The following is a 24167-nucleotide window of genomic DNA, read 5'->3' on the forward strand; positions in this document are numbered from 1 at the left end:
CACACTGGTTCTTAACCTCCAATCTCTTTCCAATCCTTTCAACTCCATATTCACCATCCACGATCCAAAAATAAACATGCCTTAAATCATTGAACAGTTGGGACACTTCCATCTTCTTTTTTATTCTTTGTAGAATGGTTTGAACATCAAACCTTGTGGGATCTTATAGTGAAAGCGCGGACGTGAAGGAAAACATCCCCTACTTTTCTCATTTCATATAATATACTATCCACATAAGTGAAGCAACATTTATCAAACCCCAAATCTACTATTTACACACTCAAATCATTAAAACTAAATCCATAATCTACTATCCACACAATCGTACGTGAGCGGTTACAAAACCCAAACTATACTCTCCACATACGCTACGAAACAATAAACAAATCCATAATCTACTATCTACACAATCGTACGTGAGCGGTTACAAAACCCAAACTATACTCTCCACATACACTAAGAAACAATAAACAAATCGATAATCTACTATCCACACAATCGTACGTGAGCGGTTACAAACACAAACACAAACACACAAACACATACACTCACACTATGAAAAAAAGAGTCAGTGTTTATATTCACACTACTCTACATACACACATTGGCAAATCGATTGTTATTTCTTTTCTAGAGTATTGGGTAGCCCTGAAAAGGGCTGTTGGTTTTTAACTCCAGATGCACCTATCTAATGCTGGCACCTTCCTGGCCTGGCGCCACACACACATCTTCTTCCCCAGTCTCTTTTCACTCTTTTTTGGGGAAGAGCAGAGGCGGGATATGTGGCTTCAGAATCCCAATTTTCTGTCTCTGGGATTCTGAAGTTTCTACTCTCCTTTTCCACCTCTTCTTTTTTTCTTCTTTCCTCCTCCTCTCTCATCCTTCCCTCTTCGACAATGGCCTCCGTGGCCAGTTCGTTCAACAGGCGCCTGGCATATTCCAGGTGCATCTGGAGTTCTAGAAGCTTTACAATTCTGGTATTCATTCTCTTCATCAATCAACAAGGGTAGCTAGATTGCCCAGCGAGTTTCAATTTATACTGAAAGCGCGGACGTGATGGAAAACATCCCCTTAAAAACATAAAATTGATCTTACCTAGATCATGACCAAAACAACGCGCGGACCTAAAAGAAACACTCACTCACTTTTTTATACTACCCATCACTATTCTAAAACAATTTCATTAATCACTTCAATATACTATCCACCTACTCAAAGCAATCCAATCAAACCCCCAAATCTACTCTCCCCACACCTCAAACAGCCAAAAACATGATCTTGATCTACTATCCACACCAACGTAGGTGAGCACTTACAAACACACAATCCTATACACAAACACATACCCTCTCACTATAAAAAAAGAGTTAGTGTTTATATTCACATTACTCTACCTACACACATTGGCAAATCGATTAATATTTCTTTTCTAGAGTATTGGGGTAGCCCTGAAAAGTGCTGTTGTTTTTTGTTTGCTATGGCATTCTTTTTTAGTTTCTAAGAATGCGACGTCCTCTGAGGATAGACTTTCTGATGATAGGTCTGCTTCTTCGGAAAGAGAAGAAGAACTCTTGGTGTCGATACGACAATCGACAAAGCCTCTCTCAGGTTCAGGTTCATGCTGCTGCTGCTCTGTTGTTGTTGTTGCTGTTGCTGCTGTCTCTGAAGTCTGTATTTCTCTGTCCATTCTTCTTTCTCCCTGTTCACTTCTTCTCTAAAGAGTTCTTCTATCAGGTCTTCAGTGATTTTTAACATTCTCACATTCTCTATCTCTTCTGGCTTCGGTATCAGATTGTGTCTGACCCTATGCAAATTCACGTAGGCTTCGTTTAGCTTAGCTAGTTTGGAGCACATCTTCGTAGGAGGATGAGTCGACAATGGATGGTTAGACTGGAAACTAACCCGGTTCTTAAAGTCAAAGCGCGGACGTGAAGGAAAACATCCCTCTACGGTTTTCGAGCCGCAACGTTCAATGAGTGTCATGAGAGGGATAGTAAGAAGTCAAAGAGCATGAATCAACATTCTTATAGCCAAACAAAAGACAAAGGCATTGTTTTTTTCAAAACACAACATTTTCTATTCAAAATCAATTAACACTAACCAACAACTCTAACATTTTTAACAATAATCAAACAATATAACATCAAACATTTTTTTAAAATCACAAACATTTTTTTCAATTCACACTCTACTTTAAACAGGGTTGACAACGTTGTGAATGAAATTGTGATTTCCACTGTTGGAAGTCATTAGGCCATTGATGGACACTACGTTTCCTAGCTTGAGACAAAAGATAAGCATAATGGTCACAAAACCATTGATCTACTTTCACATCGTTTCTAGAAGAAGAACGAGGATCAAAATGAGTCACTAAATGTTCTAAGGAATAGCCCAGGCTGCGATGATGCAGAAAATACACACAGTACTGTCCACACACCAAGGAATCTGTGCCTTGTAATTTTACATTATTGAATCGGGTAGTCTGAGCATTTCTTCTCATAAAGTCAATGATATCGTCTTCCAAAGGGGGCAATCCGTACGAATCGAAATATTCCACACATCCTTCTTGAGGAAAGTAGACGGCTACCCAGTGGGTTCCTGGGAGATGACTGTCGTCCGTGTTGATGACATAAGCTAGATGGGATTGAGGTTTGCGATGAGGGAGTTCATCTTTAGCACAGACGACATGATTCCAAGAAGCCGTGTACGAACTGTGGTTCAAAAGGTAATAAAGTTCCCAGGTATCCATGTTTTTTTTCTTCTTCACAGGTAATAATAAGTCATCAATTCGATCCTGACTTTTTGCTTGAAAATGTCTGACAAATAACCGTTTCTTCGTTTCGTCTCCCCACTCTGATTCAGGACAGCTTCGATACGATGAATCTCTTGAGTGGTTAATGGTGGACAAGAATGTTCACGCAAGTCTTTATACCACTGATGCAACACGACTTCGTCCGAGATGAGACTCCAAGCTTCGTCCAGAGACTCATCCAATTTTTTTTCTTGACTCAGCATCAGGCATTTATCGTGTTGAATTTGACTGGGATGATCGTTTTGACATCCATAGCACTCTTTCTTGATCAATTCCGTCATTTTTTCGACCAAGTGTTTGGCAAAACAGGAGACTAAATGGGCTTCTTGTTCTGGCCATCTTGACTTCATCAAAACTTCATCGTCTTTGTCTTGGGATTCTCCTTCCACGGTCTCCTCACATTCCATCTCCAAAGTTTCTCCACTAGGTAAAGAGGGATAACAGTCTTCCATGGCTTCTAATAGTCTAGAATGACTTCTCTCAAACTGTTGATTTCTATGGTATTATCGAATTCGGCATACAGGAGGACGTTCACCGTCTCTGGTAGATTTGTAGTAAACTGAATTTCCACACGAATCTGGCCGGATTTTATAGGGTGGAAATGTCCCTCGTCGCTGCCTTGGTCTGGAGTGAAATCGAAAGCCCACAAAGCGTAGCCTCCTGCGTAATCCTCGTACGTTATGCCGTGACTGGTGTTGGTTCCTAACTGACCAGTGGCTTCGTACAGGGACAAGTACGACCTCAAGTAATTCTTCTTGTCAAAGTTAGGTTCGAAAGGTCGGGTACACAAGGTCTTGCCATCGCGACTGACTTCGATCTTGGACACGTCAAAGTGTTTAAAGTGGAAAGGACTTTTAGCCAAAGCTCCATTGAAGGCTGCATTCTCGACGATACCAAGGATCAAACGTTTGGGTAACTGTCCTTGGAACAGATGATCTTCGATCATGGATCGCAGCCCCGTAGGAATGGTGAAGGTTTTCACTTCCACGCGTCGTATGGGATACTTGGCGGTCGTTCTGCTCAACGTCTGACTGATGTCGTTACCCACTTTAGGTAACACTTCCACGCGTCGTACGTAGAGCCTGGCTTCCTCGATGACAGTTGTGCAAGCACTAGTACCTATCAAATGGAAAGCGGCACTACTACGATTCAGTCTCAGGCGGAGATTCACTCCGTTCAGCAAATACTTTTCTTGTAACCACATGTCCAAATGCAAACGATCCATCAGTTCTAAACTATCTCCACTTTTGATTCTGTCTCTTCGTTCTACAAATCCCGCATTGTGTTATTTGGTTGTATTAATTTCGAATTCTTCAAACTGGCCTGCATCGTTAGCTTCCCATACCACACAGGCATTGAGATGAGTGTTCTTGGCGTCTATTCCGTACGTCAAGAGATTTTCCAGGTACGCTCGATAAGGGTAAGTATCCATGCTGCTACTGACTAGTTTGTTATTCAAGTACAAGTCCACTCCACTGAACAAGGAATGTATGAAAATGTTGACGGGAGCTATTACCTCATCACCATCTAGGGGCGTATTATCCTCATCGACAACTTTGACTTTCAGGTACAAGTAACTGCTATTCAGATCGATGTAATCTTCGGGCTGTCCTTTGATTTCAAACTCGATGGGAGCTGAGGCTGTCAAAGAGGAGACGGGGTGAAATTCCACCCACTGGGATTCTTGCATGGTCATCATGGTGGGGGGCATGGCAAACAGATCCAGTTCCGACTTGGAACAAGCGCAAGATTCTCGGTGCATCATTTTGTTCTTTCTCAATAATCGAAAACGTCTAAGTCTCGAACGGTTCTTCTTTTCTTTGTCTTTCTAGCTTTAGACGTGTGAAGTCTGGTGAAAGGGTGTTTTCTTCGTCGTCTCTTTCTGCCTTGTCCTTGCTGAATGCCTGACTCGGTAGCGTGCAGGGCATTTATAGGTGTTTCTCGTCGGCCCAAAAGGTCTTTGCCCGTTTGCAGCAAGACATTTTTGCCTGACCTCATGAAGGCTTCTTTAGGGTTTTGTTTGTCGATGATGACATTTTGGAGAAATTCTTTGCCTTGTATCAGTGCCGCATCTTTCAAGGCGTGCAATCCGCGTGTCACCATCGGTTTCAAGACTGGGGCCACCGAACGAAAGGCCGATTTCAGCATATCTCCTAAACCGTGTCCTCGCTGTCGAGCAACCCCTCGGTACACTGGATACATGACTTACGAGTCGTGAGAGAACCGTTTTCGAAAATGGAGTTTCACCGTGACTTTTCCTTTGGTGAATGGAATATTTTGTCCTAAATCTCCTTTTATAGCAATGTTGACCTTGTCAAATACGACTTACTGACAGGCAAATAGTGAGGATGTACAAATTCGCGATGGACTTGATAAGTGTTTCCACCTTCCTCGTCAGCGTTCGTGGCAGAATCCACTTTGAAAGGAATGACACACAGTAACGGTACGGAGGTGTGTCCCACCACGTTTTACTCCACCACATCGGAGTACACAAAGATCAAATTCAGTCCTTGGTTCAGTTCTACCGGGTCACGAAATAACTTGCTAAAAGACTCGTTCTCGTAAACGATTGGTAATTCGTTTTTCTTGATCATGGCCATTCTCATGTCCATGTCTCCGCCCAACATCTCAAACAATTCAGGACAAAATAAAATGGACAGGATTTTACTCCCGTCAAATTTCATCAAGAAGCGACGAGCTGTTTTGTGGTATTCCATGGTGACACTTTTTTGACACTTTCCAAAGCTTTCAGAAACACGACATTAAACCTGGAGGTAATGGTGCTCACCAAATGTTGACCACTAAAATAATAACCTGGGGGAATGAACAAGTGATAGGTGGTGTACTTTTGATTTCTTGTGCCAGGGGTTTTCTTGTCATATTTGCCATGGGCATCCAAGTACTGTTTCATTTGCTCGTCATAAACTTCCACATCAAAAACATTTTGATTGGGAAGGACATTGAGGATTTGGGTCGGGTGAATGATTTCCACTAAAGCCACTTCCCAATGGGCTTCGTGATCTAATGGAATGGCCTGAGGTAATTTGGCCGTGTAACAGTACAACGTGTTGTTGGGAAACACCTCCATGGAACTGTCACTGGGTAAGATTAAGAAAAATTGGTTTTGGTGACTCATAATTCCAGAGTTCTGTGGCTGTCCGAGGGGTTACTGGACGTCAGAGGTGTGTCTCCGCCCAAAATGGGGTTCTGATTGTGGTTGTTATTGGAGTGGTGACTGGCACTGACACTGGACACAAGGTTACCGTGGTTCCCGTTCGAGGAGAATTTCAGGGAGGGATTGGGAAGCAGGTAACCGATGCAACTGCTCAATAAAATATTCCACAATTGTTTGTCTCCTTGTTGCAAACTCAAATTGGCGATGGCTGCCCCGATGACACAATACACCACGAAGATTTGGCAGAAAAAGACGATTTGCGTTTTAGGCACACGTTCTCCACACCACACCCACAAGGGTTGTTTTTGTAAATCTTGCAGAGAAGAACTGGGTGAAGGAGTGGTCGACGTAGCTGAATCTGTGTGAAAGGGCATGATGGTCACTTATTTTTATAGTCGATGACTTGCGAAGCGTCTATCCAAGAATCAAAACTGGGTGGATATCCTTTCCAACGTACTTTGACTTCTTTGACACGTCGTTTGCCCACTTTACGGGTTCTGCGTTCGAGAATGCTTTCGATGTCGTACACGTCGTCTTCTTTTTTGGTGACACGTTGTAACTCGGGCAAATAAAACGTTCCTTTGAGCACTTCTCCGTTCATGTCTTCCAATTTATAGACGGCAGGATGACGGCCATGCACTCGTTCAGTGACACGAAACAATTCGGTCGTCCAGTTAGGTAAGTAACCTTTGTCGAAAGTGCGTTTGGTTTGCCAATGCGCACCCAATCTCCTACGGTCAACTCTGCACTTTTCTTGGGGACAGCCCTCGTCGGGGACGTACCAAACAGGCGCTCAAACACCAACACTTCGTTCTCGGGAGTCACTTCTTGCGGGGCACGTCCGATGCTTCGATGGTAAGATTGGTTGTACGCTTGCACCAGGTGCGGTAAGATGTCGATGTACTTCAGAGTGTGGTGATGCGTAAAATATTTCCACATGCGTTCTTTCAAAGTACGTTGAAAACGTTCCACGATGCTGGCTTTGGTTTCGGTATTCTCGGTGGCAAAAAAATGAATGTCACGTTTCTTTAATTCTTTTTGGAAAGCTTGGTTCAGAAATTCGGTACCTTTGTCCGTTTGCCATCGAAGAGGGTGACGACCACTTTGTTTCAACACTCGTTGCAGGGCTCGCACTAACTCGCTGCTTGATTTGGAAGTCAAGGGCACGACCCAGGCAAATTTGGAAAAGACGTCGATGACACAAAACAAATATTTGTAGCCACGATTGTAGCTGGCCAAATGAGAGACATCGGCTAAATCGGCTTGCCATTGATGATCGATGCCTTCCACTCGGGTGCGACTTCTGGCAAACTTGCGTCGAATGGGTTTGTGTAAAGTGTAGGTAGCTTGTTCTTGTAACCATCGTTGCACTTGAGGTAAACGGAGACTTTTCAGTCGAGTTTTGGCAGCACGATACAATTTTTGAACTCCTGCGTAACCTGCAGGATGGGAGGGATCGTAGTAAATGCTGGCTAAGACTTTTTCCATTTTTTTGTGTTTGTGTGTTAATAAGACACCCACTCTTGGAGGATGCTACTCTTTTTCTCTTGGGGTACTTTCTTGGATTACAATGCTTTGCGTGTGCGACCGGCAATAGGTGTTGAAGAGGAGGATGTCTGAGCGGGGGATATCGGTTCTTGTCTTCACTTCTGTCTTCACTTTCTTTTTCTCTTGTGATGAAGAAGGGGTCGCATCATGTTTTTAATCCATCCAATTCTAGAGGTAGGTGGTATTGTTAACTTGCGTACTTTTTCTGGTTGAGTTTGAAACCCTTCCTCTTCTTCTTCTCCTTTTTCTGTCTTGGTCACTGGTAGTGGTGGTACTGGTACTGGTGATGGTGCTGGACTTTTCATCAAGGTCTTAAAATCTTTCAGAGTTGGTAGAGCTGTTTCGTCTAAAGCTTTCTGGTGAATGAGTTGCAGTCGTTGCAAAAGTTAACCGTACTTTTGCGATTTTTCTGTTTCGGACAAATCTTGGCGATCCATCAAGGACTGCAATTCGTGTTGTAACTGGGACATCTCGCTCAAATGGGGATTGAGAGGTATATGCGGGGTGCGTTTTTCTTGCCAATGATGGTATTCCATCCATCGTTTGTAAGGCACTAAAGCTAGTTTTCGTCTTTCCATGGGGTTTTTAAGGGTCGATTCTGCGATCTTGGGACTTCCGAGGGCCTTTTTATCTTGCTCCCACCAGTCCTCCCAACATGGTTCCCAAGACTCCTTTCAGTAAGGGGCCTAACAAGAGGGGTAAAATGCCTCCACGTTGGACCAACATCTTCTTCTTTTGACGAATGGGAATTTTCTTTTGAACCATTTGGCGAAGAACGTGACGATGTTTGCCTAAGCATTGTTTCTGGTGTTTGGACAAAGGGATCGTGCCTTTCAACACGTTCAAACAACATTCGCACACGGTATCGATGACCTCTTTGGAGGCTGATTGAATGAGTTTTTTTTCGTAGAGGTGGAGAAGCTTTGGACAGGACAGATAACATATCCCCATGTTTGACTAAACGTGGAGGTAGTCCTTTTCTTTTCTTTCCTTGGGGCTGTTTAGAAGAGGGATGATTTCTGGAGGGTGACATCTTTGAGTCTTCAGGAGCACCAAAAAACACTGATACCCCGACTTGGTCACAGGCCTTTTATATACTGGAACGCGTCGCCACTGGTTGTCTTTACGTCGTATCAGTTGGAGGACAGGCATGACACGTCGTGCAGGGGTACGTAACGGACTAAATCGAGCCAGTTCTTGCTTATACAAATCCAGTAAACTTTGTAACATGCCCGATCTTTTTTGAACTTTGATTTTGGGAGAAGGTACTTTGTGAGCAGCAGCCACTGCCACTAAATTGGAGGGTCCTGCCACTGGGGAAGTTCTTATTGGGGTCATCAACGGAGAAGTTCTTGGTGTGATCAACGTCTCCAAATACTCTTCAGTTCTTGGTGTCATCAACGGAGAAGTGCATGAACTTGAGGTTGCCGGAGACGCTGTCACCACCGTGGCAGGTCGTGGTTTGCGAGTGTAAGGTTGCGTCCTGGCCGAAGTGCCTCTCTTGCGACTAGTTTTCTTCTGTGGACTTTTCTTTTTCTGGGGGCTTCTTTTCTTTTTCCGGGGTGGCGTCTGGTAAGAGGAGGGCCAAGCCACTGGAGAAGTTCTCCTTGGGGACCTGGTCTTTTTCTTCTTCTTGGAGCTTCGTTTGACTTTTTTCTTGGGGAGAAGTTTGGGGCATTAGGATCCCATCTTAAGAGAGAGTGAATGATGACCCCTCCTAGAGTACCGCTCCCTCCAGGTTTCAAAATGATTTGTTTTTTGGTTTGAGTGTCGATGAGACAGACGAAAAGGGTCTGAGGTTTTTATAGATTTTTTTTGTGGAATGAAGTAAAGTCGAGGACGGAGACGTGTACAGGACAGACCCTCCCTCTTGGCCCCAGTGGTGAAACAAGTGGGTACCGAATCGCAAATCCTCGGGGGTCGCAGGTTTCAAATCGACGAGTAAATAGGCGTGTGGAGTTTGAGTGGCATCGTCGTACGCCTGAGTCAGCCAAAGTGTCCCTAACTATTTGGCTAAGACTTGCACTTGCGATTTATCTCGAGGGCTTTTAAACAAGACCACGTAGTGCGCATTGAGACTAATGGTGCGATGGGCTTTACTTTGTTGAAACAAATTTTGGGTGATGTAAACAACACTGGCATTACGGTGATGCCCTTTGCGCGTGAACCACAGTTTAATTTCTTCTTCGTCTTCTCCTAACATGTCGTCAAAAATGACCAAATGGGTTTGACGGGAGTCAGAGACGATGCCGTCGTCTTCTTTAGGAATGCCTTCCACAAACACGATGGAATCGCCTTGACTTTCTCGCAAGAGGCTGTACGCCGATTGCAACTCTTTGTAACACCACACGATCCGCTGAGGTGGTCGATCGATCAAATGATGTTTATGTTCGATCAAACGTTTAACGAATTCGGTTTTGCCTGAACCGCTAGGTCCGGCAATGAGCATGTTAAAGGGATGGCGAAGATACAAAGCCTCCCAACTGGTACGATCTAAGTGTTCGTCGATGACTTTGACAGTGGAGGAAGAGGGAGCAGAGACAGCAGAGGTAGCCCTAGAGTGAGGAATGTCACTTGTGACACAAAAACAAACAAGACAAAAATTTATATACTTTTTTCAGAACACGTTTATTGAATGTTTTAAACATGAATACGAAAGACAAAAAATACATAAAAGCCAAAGGCTTAAGTACAACGATTAAAGGCACACGATAACCATCAACGTGGAATAAACACAAGTGTTTGTAGAACATGTTTTGGGCAATGTTCTGACCAGTTCTATAGGGGGTAAGGTCACACAAGTGTCCTCCCGAAAGGGTCTTTCAGGGATGTCCAAGACAGTCCTGTCCTGGGTGACGGGTTCTTCTGGTACTGTCACTAACACAGGTTGAAAAGTCGCAAGGCTCACAATCGCATTCCACTTCAGAAGCCCCACACTTGAATTGTGCTTTGCTAAACTTGTTTTGTGTTCCTCTGAAAGTATTCATCTTGTTCACTTGGTCTTAGTAGTCACAATGAACCTTCGATCTTGCCTAGGGTTCCTTTTTATGTACAGACCAATACCGACGTGTCCATACGGTAAGGTGAAATGATTGGGAAGTCGCACTCGCTTCTGGTACACGATTTGATAGACTTTTTCCAAGGGTCGACTGACGATGTGGTGAGTGGGTAAACGTACAATCTTGTTCGGTTGATAGGTGGTCACTTTAAAGTGTTCATCCTCTCCGGATTGCAAGGCTTCTTTCAATACCCCAAAGTTGACCACACGACTGGTACGATAATTCAGAGTCAATCCTTTCACTTTGCACGTCGTGTGCACTTCTTGTGGATCCCTGTATTCGTAGCCGTAATTTTTTGGACCGCCACTGACGAAACTTAGAATCTTGTCGTCGGGATGCTCGTCTGTCCAGGCTCCTAAACGGTCTCCTTCGATGTCAGGGTGCTGTTGACTCGGGTGATGGATGTAAATGCAACTGTCCGTGTCAAAGTACAGGACACCTTCCTCTAACAGTTCTAAAGCTTCGTACAATTTTAAGCGAGCATGAGCTGTCACGTAAGCCGCAATGATGACATTTCCAAAGGGGTCGTCTTGTACAAAGTCCAGATCTTCTTCGTAATTGACCAAGATCAAATCCTCACGAACGACGTCCACGTGTTTCATGTATATGGTTTTGTCGTGAATCATCTGGAAGTAGCGGGAAGGTTCTGTCAAATATTCCGTCTTGGGTAAACACGGTCGTTGTGCCATTTTACCCCACAAGCAGTTTAACATCACTTTGGCAAACGATTGCCTGCCTTCGTTTTTCTCGATGTGGTCTAAAGAGATGCCTTCTTGTTCATAGTATTTCTCTTTGAATGTATTTTCGTCTTCGAAAGTGTGACACCAGGAAGGATAGCCGCTGGCTTCTTGTTTCAATTTCAAAAAGGCATCCACGTAGTCTGCGAAAATGCCTTTCTTATTGGCGTCACCCTTGTGGTATTGTTGTGTCTTGGGAAAGTGGCAAATTTCGTACACTTCTAACAGTTGGTATCCCATGTCCAGAAATTCCACGCTAACCCACGTCCCCGTCAAGGTTCGTTCGTCCTGGGTGTGCTGACAAGGTTGGTCTTGGTTGCACGTTTCGGCACAAGTACGGCACAAAGGAAACATCAGTTTGCCTTGGCAATGGTGAGGTAGCACGGGGTGGTATAGGTTCGTGGGAGGCTAAACTTTACACTTGATCAAGCCTTCGTATTGTCGAATGTTTTTCAGGTCGATGTGTTCCGTCAGCAATTGCGGGTGCCCTGCAGGAAAGCGACAATATTTGCACACGTAGGGATACAGCGAACACACGTCCAAGTATTTGATTTCTTCTCATTTCTCTTCGTCGGCTTGGTACAGCAAACAGGTGGCATTGGTCCTTCCTCTGTACAAACTATCCCTCGGGTTCAGGGGGTCCATCAGCTTGTAACTTTCAACGACACGTTTAAACTCGGGATCGGTTTTCATACTCGTGATCGTACTCGTGTTCCCACATTTCCTCTACTTGGTATCCTTCCTGTTCTAACTTTAGGCGTCGCTGACAAGTGTCCTGGTACAAGTCTTCCATGGTTCGTTGTAAAAACTGATTTTTAGTGCCACGGTCAGGGTAACAGACGGGACATCCGTGAAATAAGCAACCGTTAAACTAGTACACGATCTTGGGGTTTTCTAAGTCTCAGCCATCGACCGAATACGTTCCGATGGTCTTTTCACCTCCTCCGTTGCAGGCATGCTGAATCCATTTGTCTTCCTTGTCGCACAAGTAATGTAACCAACGTAGGGCTTTGACCGAGTACTGACGTTTGACATAGTGGGTCGTTTGAGGGCTGATGACAGCCACGGTGTTTTCAGGCATGAATCGTTGTCGATACACTAAGGAACACGCTTTGGCAATGGTGCAAGCTTCTTTCAAAGGATCGACCCCTCCGTGTTCCATGAACAGTTCTCGAAATTTTCCACAGCAACGTCGTAAAATGTCCACGTCGGAACAACAATACTTTAGCATTTCTTCCTGAAAGTCGAAAGGGTCCGAGGCGTGACCCTGGTACCAAGCGTAGAAAGCTTCTCGTTGGTCGGTACGCATGTTGTCGGGGTCGTAATAGTGAGCCTCAGGCAAATGGGGTAGAACGGCGTGTTGATTGGCTTCCGTATTGAAAAAGTGTGGAAAATAACCTTTAGCAATTTCTGTCATTCCAAACGTTTTAGGCATTCGACTCAAAGGCATGGCCAAGTAACTCATCGAATCTTTAAACTGTACTTGTCCCACTTGCATGAAAATGATTTTGTCTCCGTTCAAAGTGACTTTAGGACGTTCGGTGCCTTGTTCCGTATAGTATCTCAAAAGAAACTGTCCATCGTATCCGGAGAAATTGTGAGCCATCACTGTGGCATGACGATGACAATCTCCGTAACGTTCGATGTCCTCTTGGCTCCACGTCTTGTCGATGTGGTCTAAGACCCATTGGGCAAAATCGGCTAACGTGTTCGGTCCTCGATAGATTTTTTCCCGTCCTCCGGGTATCTTCCTGCAGTGAGGGCAGTGACTGAATATAGGTTCCTGAATGCACTTCTCGCACGCTCGATGAGCCACGCAGAAATTAGGAATGTGAATGCCGGTCTCTTGCATGCATTCGAAATCGAAAATGATCAAATTGCCTTTCTTCTTGTGACCGTCCTCTTTCTCTGGTGGGGGTTGGTATTTTTGAACGTAGCATTGGTGTTCCAAGTCCACGATGTGGTGACAAATGTGACATTTTTTCTTTCCTGAACATACGTGTGCCTTGGCATTATTGGTACGTAGGCCTTGTCCACACGTAGGGCACAATCTCAGCAGTTGACAAGCACATTTCTGCTGTGAACCTTGCGTCTTCAGATGTTGGTGGTAACAGGCAGGGCTGACAAACGTGCGCAGACAAGCAGGACAATGTACTCTTTCTTGTCCTTCGCTCAGACAGGGTGGAGAGGCCAAACATCCTGAGCATTTCCATCTGCAATGTTTGTGTTGCTCTCGATTTTTATAGCCATAGTCACATTTCTCACAGTAATAACTGTATCGCAGGAATCCAGTGATAGTGGTAATGGTGTCGAAATGGTCATCGTGATAATAGACATGAATGTATTTTCCGTCCTTAAAGTCTTGGCCTCGAAACAACAGAGGTCCGCGCATTTCTTGAGGGTGCACTTTCAAGGTGTAGAATGGAGCTAGGACATCTTGCAATTTTTGCATCTCAGGAATGCCACAGGGTGTGTCTTTGGACAGTCCGGCTTGTTGTAACAGGAGTTCTGCTTCGTTTCGTTGTTTGGCTCGGTCGGATCGTTGAATAGTTTTCCAGGCTCTTTTCCATTCTACCGTGTTGTTCTTGTTGGCATATGTTCGTCCCACAACGATGGCTCGGGCTAAACACATCTGGTCTTGAGAATTGTGAATTTGGACGAGACTCTTTTTGCTGTTGCGAAGGTCGTTCACCAATAACACCTTATTGCGTTGTCCGGTCCTTTGAGGAGGAGAGACGTGGGCCATTTTCAGTGTGGCTTTTCCATCGGTGATGTCAAACTGGTCATTATATTGTTGTACGTGTTGAATCTTGTCCATGATTTTGGAAGGGGTTAGTTCTGCGGGTCTGCTAAACTCGATCCAAACAGGGATTTCAAACCGTCGTGATCTATGGATAGTGTCAAGCGATCGTCTTCTTTGGGTTGACATTGTCGCTTGAGCGCGGTGAGCAAAGAATCCCACATCTCGGTGATAAACCCTTCTGCTTTCTCTAAGGGTACGTCGGACTTGAAATCTTTAAACTTCACTGTGTAGGTGGAAGCCGTGGTTCTAAATTTTCTAGAGGAGCGCTTTTCCGTCGCTCGAATGGAATAGTACTTTTCAGGGTTGACTAAGGGTGGTGAACTTTGTTTAGAGGGTTCGGATTCTGGTGCACTCATGTCCTCTTCAAAATCACTGGCATGAATTTGTGCCAAGACTTCAGCTCTGGTACGAGGCGATAGATCACGTTTCTGCCTCTTACTTTCTTCTTCTTTCTTCTCGAATGAATAGGATCGTTTCATCTTGAGTGCAAAACGTCAAATGACTCAAGTTTAAACACCATAGACTAATTTATAGTCATGGCAAACCAGCGTATATAAAAGGGTGTGTGTCTTGTCCTTTCACTATTCATTTCACTCTCAAACCGAGCACAACGATGGAAGAGACTGCCCAGATGGAACGTTTCATCAGAGCTTTGCGAGGGGTCATTAGAAAATTCTCTTCAGACCAGCCGACGGACTACTCTCCTTCCTTCCGAGATAAAAGTCAAGATACTTGCTATATCTGTCAGAAGAAAGGGCATTGGTCTTCAGAGTGTCCAGACCGTCAAAAAAGAAAAAAAAACAGGGGCTAGAAAAGACAAAAGTTAAGATACCTGTTATTATTGTCAAGAAAAAGGACATTGGTCTCCAGATTGCCCAAAAAAGAAACAAGAGGAGTCAGAAGAAAAGAGGGATTCTTCAGAAGAAGAGAGAGATTCTTCAGAGGAAGAAAGCAGCCAGGTGAGGAAAAAGAAACAGGAGAAGAAAAGAAGAAGGGAAGAAAGTGAGGATAAAAAGACTGTGACGGTGAAGAAATTGAAAAAAAGGAGAGAGTAAAAAAAAAGGAAACAGAAGAAGTGTATGAACTTTATAAAGTGTTCTGTTGTGAATTGTGAATTGGATTGTAACTATGGAGAAAAGAATACATTAATTATATAAGGTAAGTGTCTTTGAGTTTTGATTTTAAATAAGAAGCTACACTCACGCACTCATACACAGACACGTACTATGAGGGTAAAATGGTTTTTTTGTTGTTGATTTTTGAGTTATTGGTAAATTGAAATTGTATTTCTTTTCGAGAGAAGTGGGTGGCCCTGAAAAGGGCCTTTGGTTTTTTTTTTGGTGTAGGGGTGAGTTTAAGCAATCAACTTTAACTGCCTTAAGCCTTTGTCACGGCCGAGGCCTACTTCTGATGATGATGATTGGGTTGAAATCACTAAGGGTGGTACGATAGGCTTAGTCACAGGGTTGGCGTGTTTAGCTCGGGAAGGTCGTATTCTCTTCGGTCGTGATAAAGAAGTCTGATACATTTGTTTCAGACTTCTTAACTCCGCTAAAATGTCCAACAGTACCGTGGCCGTTTGATTTTCACCCTCTTGTTTCTTTGCTGCTACTTCTTCTTGTTGTTGTTTTCTTCTTACCTCTTCGTGTTGCTGTTGCTGTTGCTGTAGGAGAAAAGCTTGTTCCGCTTCCTTTTGTCGTTGCATAAATTTCTCCAATTCTTCTTTCTGTCTCTGTCTAAAATTCTCCACTTGCGGTATTGAAGAATGAGACGAAGGTTCCGGAACAAATTCTTGCGAGGTAAGAAAATCCACAAAATCCCAATGTACCTCTTCTGAAAGTAAGTCCGGGTTCCCTTGGGCGGTCTCCACTGCTGGTGCACCCCGGTGAATCGTTTTCTGAGTTTCCGTCATGTTGAATCACTGTCTCGCATCGATTGACTGCACACAGGCGCTAGCGAATCTATATAGACCATGTGACGTCACAGACTGCTCTGTTCGGATTGGATGCGGGGTGACTGAATTTTGTCACGCGTGTTTGGATTGGTCAATGAACTCAATCCGTTTCAATCCTTCCTCTCCCTATAAATAAGCGCAGTTCAGCGCAATTACTCACCTGTTCTCGGAGCCTCAAGATGTGGACCGACGTTCAATCTTCCACCCTTGGGTCAACAATGATGTTCAGGACGGACATACCCATGTATGTCCGATCCAAGTGGACTGTTGTCGATAGGACAGATACTAGTCTATGGATGAGAAGAGTTTACATAGAAAGACAAGGATGCCTCAAGAGGGTACTTGTGTATGGACCTGCAGTTAGAAGGAGTTTAAGAAGAAGAAGATGTGACAGATGCCGTCTATGTTAATATTAACAAAAAACCAAAGGCCCTTTTCAGGGCCACACCTATTTCTCGAAAAGAGACTGACTTTCCATTGCCTACCCCTTTTTTAAATTTTTTTAAAAACAAAATCCCATGTTCAATTCCCCTTGTCCCTATACAGGCCCAAACTCTATTCCCCATGTTCAATTCCCCTTGTCCCTAGACAGACCCAAACTCTATTCCCCATGTTAAATTGCCTTAGCCCCTAGAATCAATATTTTTTTTTCGATTGTTCGAATGCCTTTGTCCCTAGAATGGATATTTCCTTTTTTTTTCCTTTCTCCAATGTTAAATTCCATTGTCGCTAATCTTACCCAGGGTTTTTTTGCCCATGTTAAATTTCCATTGTCGCTAATCTTACCCAGGGTGGTTAATGTTAAATTTCCATTGTCGCTAATCTTACCCGGGGGGGGGGGGGAGTGGGGTCTGTAATGCTAATTCCCATTGTCGCTAATCTCACCCCTTTCACTACTACCGAGGTATTAAACTGTGTTATCGCGAGTCACTAGAATAATATCCCAATCCACCGAGGTATTACACTGTGTTATCGCGAGTCACTAGAATAATATCCTAATCCACCGAGGTATTACATTGTGTTATCGCGAGTCACTAGAATAATATCCCGATCCACCGAGGTATTACACTGTGTTATCGCGAGTCACTAGAATAATATCCCAATCCACCGAGGTATTACACTGTGTTATCGCGAGTCACTAGAATAATATCCCGATCCACCGAGGTATTACACTGTGTTATCGCGAGTCACTAGAATAATATCCCGATCCACCGAGGTATTACACTGTGTTATCGCGAGTCACTAGAATAATATCCCAATCCACCGAGGTATTACACTGTGTTATCGCGAGTCACTAGAATAATATCCTAATCCACCGAGGTATTACATTGTGTTATCGCGAGTCACTAGAATAATATCCCGATCCACCGAGGTATTACACTGTGTTATCGCGAGTCACTAGAATAATATCCCAATCCACCGAGGTATTACACTGTGTTATCGCGAGTCACTAGAATAATATCCCGATCCACCGAGGTATTACACTGTGTTATCGCGAGTCACTAGAATAATATCCCGATCCACCGAGGTATTACACTGTGTTATCGCGAGTCACTAGAATAATATCCCAATCCACCGAGGTATTACACTGTGTTATCGCGAGTCACTAGAATAATATCCCAATCCACCGAGGTATTACACTGTGTTATCGCGAGTCACTAGAATAATATCCTAATCCACCGAGGTATTACACTGTGTTATCGCGAGTCACTAGAATAATATCCTAATCCACCGAGGTATTACATTGTGTTATCACGAGTCACTAAAATAATATCCCAATCCACCGAGGTATCATACTGTGAAATCTCGTGTCACAAATGGTGGTAATACTAATATGTTTTTATTACTTCTACCTATTAGATAGTTAGAAAATGAGTGTAATCAACGTTGAATAGCGACAAGGTCGATTATAAACGCATATTATAAGCAGCATGCCAATATATCATAAATAATTAGTATAAAGTTGTATTTTATTCCCTATTAAATCAGATTGGTGTATAATTTTCTTTCATAATTGTTTTGGTTGAAAAGAAATTTTAAAGATATTAAATTCTTTGCGAATATGTAAAAAGACATAATCACTTTTTTCTTGGAAATTCAGGATGGATTTACTTATGCATATTTAATATTTCTGTTCTGGTTGCATGATCAGTAAAAGTTTTATTGCATGTGTCACAAGTAAATAACACATTTTGCAACACAATATTTGACAAACACGATTTGGAAGTATGCTTGTAATTATCACAATAATTAATATTCTTTTTAGCATAATTATAACCATGATTGGATTACAATTTATGCAGATGTAACCAATGTCCGATAACTGCATATGAGGATATTTTGACACAATTTCTTCAAATTATCATGATTATCCTTTCTAAATTCATTTTGTACAAAATAAAATTAACTATAAACGTTTCACGTCGATTGTATTATAACTCATTGTATAAAATACATATATTTATTTTAAAAAGTTTTGAATGAATTCATATGGTCTAAAATAATTAACAATGGTTGGCAGACCTGAAATTTGATGAAACAAACAGAAGAAACCAAAGGAAAAGAAAATAAAACAAAGAAACAAACAAATACCTGAAAAAGTGTTAGGCAAGCAGAAGTTGCAGAAAAAAACCAACATCGCCCAACTTGAAAATAAGTCAGTTAGAAATTCAATTGGGAAACTTCAAACAGAAGTAGATAAAATGCAGGCTCAATTAAAACAAAAAAGTTAGAAGAAAAACAAAACCAGTTGAAACATCATTACTTCAACACCAAGTATAACATGACATATTTCGTAAAAGAATGCTTCGATACAAAGTTATTACTTTTCATAAAATCAGTCAAACATGTAATGCTATAGCTTCTGCTGCTCAGGCAAATATCAGGAAGATTTATGCAGATTAAACAGCATGAATTTACCAGAATTAAGACATTGGTTTCATATGTTTTGAAATGGCCCACTCCAAAATCAGTTACCGCAGTGCGGAGGTTTCTTGGGTATTGCAGTTATTATAAGCGGTACGTAGGGCACTTTGCTGAAATTGCAGCTCCCTTACACCAGCTAACGACAAATAATTGTTTTCCGCTGGACAGAAGAACATAAGGCGACATTCTAAAAACTACGCAAAGCGCTTGCCTCTGCACCAGTGTTGGCTGTACTGGACTTCAATAGTCCCTTTATACTTGACACAGATGCGAGCGGTGTAGGCATATGTGCTGTCCTGTCCCAGAAAATATATGGAAAAGAAAGAGTAGCAGCTTACGCTAGTCGGTGTCTGGACAGGACAGAACGCCATTGTTGTGTCACTCGTCGTGAGCTGTTGGCCGTCGTACATTTTATTCGCCATTTTAAGCCTACCTTGATGGCACAAATTTCAAGGTACGCACTGACCACAGTAGCCTCTGATGGCTCGTGAGCTGCAAAGAGCCCGAGGGACAGTTGGCTCGATGGCTGGAGCAGTTGTCAGAATATGGTTTTGTTATAGAACATCGCCCTGGAACTCGACATGCTAATGCTGATGGTTTGAGTCACTTACCGTGCAACGGTTGCAAATGCTGGAGCAAACGTACCGTGGGGTTCTCTGCTATACGGCTAGACAGTGGGAACTATTTTGGAGAGATATAGATACGAGATGCTACGTTATCACGAGTTATTATTTGGGTTGAGGCGCAACAACGCCCTGCTTGGAAAGAAGAATCTGGGAATAGTGCAGACGCTAGGGCGTTGGGGGGGATACAAATTATTAGAGATGTCAGACGAGACGCTTGTGCGAGTTTGGCTAGATGTTTCCGGCAAGCCAGTTGAAAGTTTCATCGTCGTACCATACAGCTGGAGGCGAAAATCCTAAAGCAATGCCATGATGGAGCCGCCGGGGTACAATCTGCATATTGCCCTTGCCTCAGTACTGAAACTACTCTTCTAAAAGTAGTTAATGACATTCTCTCTGCGTTGGATAGCGGAAAGCTTACAGTTCTCACCCTCCTTGATTTGTCTGCAGCATTTGACACAATAGACCATGATATGTTACTTCACCATCTCCAGCATGTATTTGGCCCAGTTGATCTTTGTTGTGGTGTTCCACAGGGGTCTGTTCTTGGTCCTGTTCTCTTCATTCTGTACACTCAGTCGCTCTCAAGTGTCATAGATCATCATCCGATGTCTCACCAATTGTACGCTGATGACACCCAAATATACAAATCTAGCCACCCAACTGAAGTTGATGCTACCATCCAAGGTGTAGAGAGGTGCATTTCTGATGTGAAATCATGGATGACATGTAACAAGCTGCAGATGAATGATGATAAAACTGAGGCCATTCTGATCACAACACAAAGACTTTCTCATTCACATCCTTTACCTCAAACAATAAATATCAGCAACACCAACATTAAATTCACACAATCAGTACGAAACCTAGGTGTTACTCTGGACAGTACTCTCACATTGAACCAACATGTCATGAACATATGCAAGGCTGCATATCTTGAGCTGAGACGCATCAGCTCAATTCGCAAATATCTTTTAGTTGATGCCACTAAAACACTTGTGTGTTCATTAGTACTTTCAAGACTGGATTATTGTAACTCAATTATGTCTGGTTCATTTCAATATCTGCTCCAGAAACTTCAAAAAGTTCAAAACACAGCTGCTCGGATCATACTTCGAGTACCACGATCAGAGCACACCTCCACGCTGCTCTGTACTCTACACTGGCTATCCATTCGATCCAGAATCAAACACAAAATTTGTTCTCTGTGGTACGTTTCACTGTCTGACTCTAGTCCAACAGACCTATCCGACCTCACGCATGTGTATACACCAGCAAGATGCTTACGCTCCTCTTCTGACAATCGTATACTCATTATTCCCACTATGAAAACAAAGTCATATGGACAGCGGTCTTTTGCATAGCAGGGCCCAGCAACGTGGAATGAATTGCTCACTGAACTTAGACACAAAGACACAGTGATCCCATTCAAGAGTGCTGTCAAAACTCACTTATTTCGACTGCAAGAACAAACTTAAAGACCTAATAATGTTTCCTACCTTAAATATTCTCAGCATGTTTTTTAATGTTTTCTAATTTCATGGTGTTTGTTTTTGTAATCATATCATTATATGCTTTTTATCTTATATGTGTTGTCTAATGTTGTAAAGCGCTTAGAGCTTCTAAAGATTATGCGCTATATAAAGTCCTCATTATTATTATTATTATTATTATTATTTAGGTGTCGACAAAACCCTCAGTAAAGTGCGCCAACGTTACTCTTGGTCCGGTATGAGGGATGATATTCGTGACTACTGTGCTCCGTGCTCCGTTTGCGCTCAGCACAAAAGGCCCAAGCAGAAGCGCCGAGCGAAATTTCAGGGCATAACGGTTGGGGAAGCAGGAGAGCTAGTAACCCTGGATATTAAATTATTTTAAAAAAGCAGTTAGGAATAGACAAATGACCAGAAGAAAGTTCAGGCAACTGTTAAAAGAGCACATAAAGAGTGTGAGGTTTAGAAAGAGCTTCTGTTATTAAATTAATGAATAAATTAACCCACTTCACTATTACAAAAAAAACATTCCAGAAACAATATGAACAATCAGTTACCGCCTCCACGCAAAAAACAAATTAAAAAAAGAAAGAAAAAAAAAAATAATAAATAAATAATAAAAATATGGAAAAACAAACACAAGATAAAAATATTCATCGAATAGATAAAAGAAAGAATTATTAGAGAAGAAAAGCAGTTAAAAGTAACAGAAAATTCAAATCTCTAAGAATTCTTAAAAGAAAGAATGAGTGAGAGAAAACATTTGAATAAAAGACAAACAATGAACGAAATAGAAGAAATGATCGAATTATAAATAAACAGAACAATAAATAAATCAACTACTTCTAGTAACTCGTAACAGAGCCAAAAAATGCAAAGAGTACCTCTGAAAAGAAGGTGAAAGATGATAATCAGAACACAACCTGCATATTGAAATTGATCTGCATTGATCATACAAATTAACATCTATATCAATTTTCATAAGTTTCGAATTATTGATCAAATTATTATTATTATTATTATTATTATTATTATTATTATTAATTACTAAACAAATTTTTTTAAAACTAAGATGCTTCAAGTGACAATAAAAATAAGTTATTTCGTAACGTAGGTTCCGACTTCATTGATGGAAGTTTAACATCAAAGGAGCTGCGAGTAGTAATCGCTGGAAATCTGTTCACACCCGAGAGAGTTAGCGGCATGTCATCGTGAAGAAAGGTGAAACCGAAAAAAATAAAATAAAAATAAAATATAAAAAATAAAATAAAAAATAAATAAATAAAAGAGCTGTGGTTATATTATAGATATATAGAGATCACATTGAATTAGAACAGTTATTATATATATCATACAAAAGCGAACCAAATGATAATAAAGAAATGAAATGATAGTGCAATTATAGCTATAAATAAATATACATTGATATTGGAAAAGTGCATATTGTCGTTCATTACACAGATAATATTCAATGTTACAATATTCTTGATAGCGGAATTGTAAGTTATTGCATAGCACAAAATATTTACAACATCGATTCATCCCCAGTTGTTCTGAGTATAATAAACTATATACAGTATCACGCACCAGCTAAAACATTGGTACAGTTGGCTTATCATTACATCAATGAATAATATTTTAAAATATCTGCATGGTAATAATTGAATACACTAACGCCACTATCTTCATATAACGTCATAGACATACATTCAGTAATGGAAGGTTTACTTGGAAATAAAACTTGCAAGATAATTAAACCAGACAACACAATAAGATAAAATGTCATGATTTCAAATATAACCTGACAATATTTATGATTAAACAAGATGGTACCGTCTTTCTTTCTATTATAACTTTTATAAAAGCGCTTGCTCCGACGAAATTTACATTATTAGGAAACATACTGCCAGTATTAGGTTTGTTAGAGCTACAATAACAGTTAACTACAAAGCGTGAAAACCAAGTCATGGTTCTTGTGTATCTGAAAGTGAATTTCAAAAAAAAGAATTTTAGCATAATATAATACAATTAGTCGCCATACATTGAATTTGTAACTCATTACGCTATTATCAAAATATACAGATTTGTTTCCCCTTGGATAAGACACTTGGCTATAGAGCATACCTGACTGGTTCAATATTTTTACCATTTGCAAGGATGTACACTAACGTTTTGCTATGCAGTGTACAGTTTAAGCACGGTTGTTACTCTTGCAGAAAGCTTAAAACGTAAAGGAATCAGGTATTATTATTATTAATATTGGTGACTCTATTTTGTAGGCAAGGAGGACAATGCACAGGTCTGTGTATCCAGGAGTACAGAACTCATCCAGTGCTGGTATATGATTTGCAATCCAATCAAAACCCGCCGATTAAGTTTGAGTACTTCAACATTCCGTCGTATTGTTCGTGCAAAAATGTTTCCGAGAAATAATACATTCGAATATCGCGCAATGTTATTGTACGCCTTCTTTGAAGCTTGTATTGTTGTCGTTTTTGGGAGACACTGTCTTTTATTCGAATTACATTAAATTAAAGTCTGTATATCTCTTCAATAGCGTTGCATTTTGCTTTCTACGCCCTACCCCCCGTCCCCGGTAAAGTTTTTAGGGTGTTACGAATCTATGATCTTAAACTAAGTAAGAGAAAAAGCACAACCAACAGGTTTATAACATTCAACAAAAACAAAACCATCATTTTTATAACATTCAACAAATAATTTTATATCTAGAACAGAAAGTGAAAATTTAAAGGCATTTTAAATTCTATCTAGATCATCCTTTAATATCAGAAAGTAAAAAGTTTTAGAAAGAATTCCAGTATTCAATGTGATGATATGCCAATAGCCTTCATGCATCTCAATGATATAATCCAGATTATCATAGAATGAATCCACAATAATTCCAAATAGAGATTTGGTTCTAGAGTCAATGAGTCAATGAGCACTTTGTACATACAATAACTAATTTAATACAAAAGATTCCTCTCACATTATACCTGAACATAAATGAAATCAATGTTCGGAAGAAATAATTGTGT

At 41.5% G+C, this 24167-nt stretch overlaps 1 protein-coding gene across 2 annotated transcripts in view; it reads left to right on the forward strand.

Moving 5' to 3' along the window:
• The window catches only part of LOC149779682 (uncharacterized), a 58930-nt gene extending 35247 nt beyond the window's left edge, over window positions 1-23683 (forward strand). For both annotated transcript variants that reach the window (XM_089940525.1, XM_089940524.1), the window contains one exon: window positions 23409-23683. In XM_089940525.1, the coding sequence (XP_089796651.1) occupies window positions 23409-23562 (154 nt within the window). In that variant the 3' untranslated portion in view covers window positions 23563-23683. The remainder of the gene's footprint in view (window positions 1-23408) is intronic.
• The last annotated feature ends 484 nt before the right edge of the window (window positions 23684-24167 follow it).

The sequence above is a fragment of the Sinohyriopsis cumingii genome, chromosome 17 (assembly GCF_028554795.1).
Source record: "Sinohyriopsis cumingii isolate HCF-2022 chromosome 17, ASM2855479v2, whole genome shotgun sequence".
Classification (NCBI taxonomy): Eukaryota; Metazoa; Mollusca; class Bivalvia; order Unionida; family Unionidae; genus Sinohyriopsis; species Sinohyriopsis cumingii.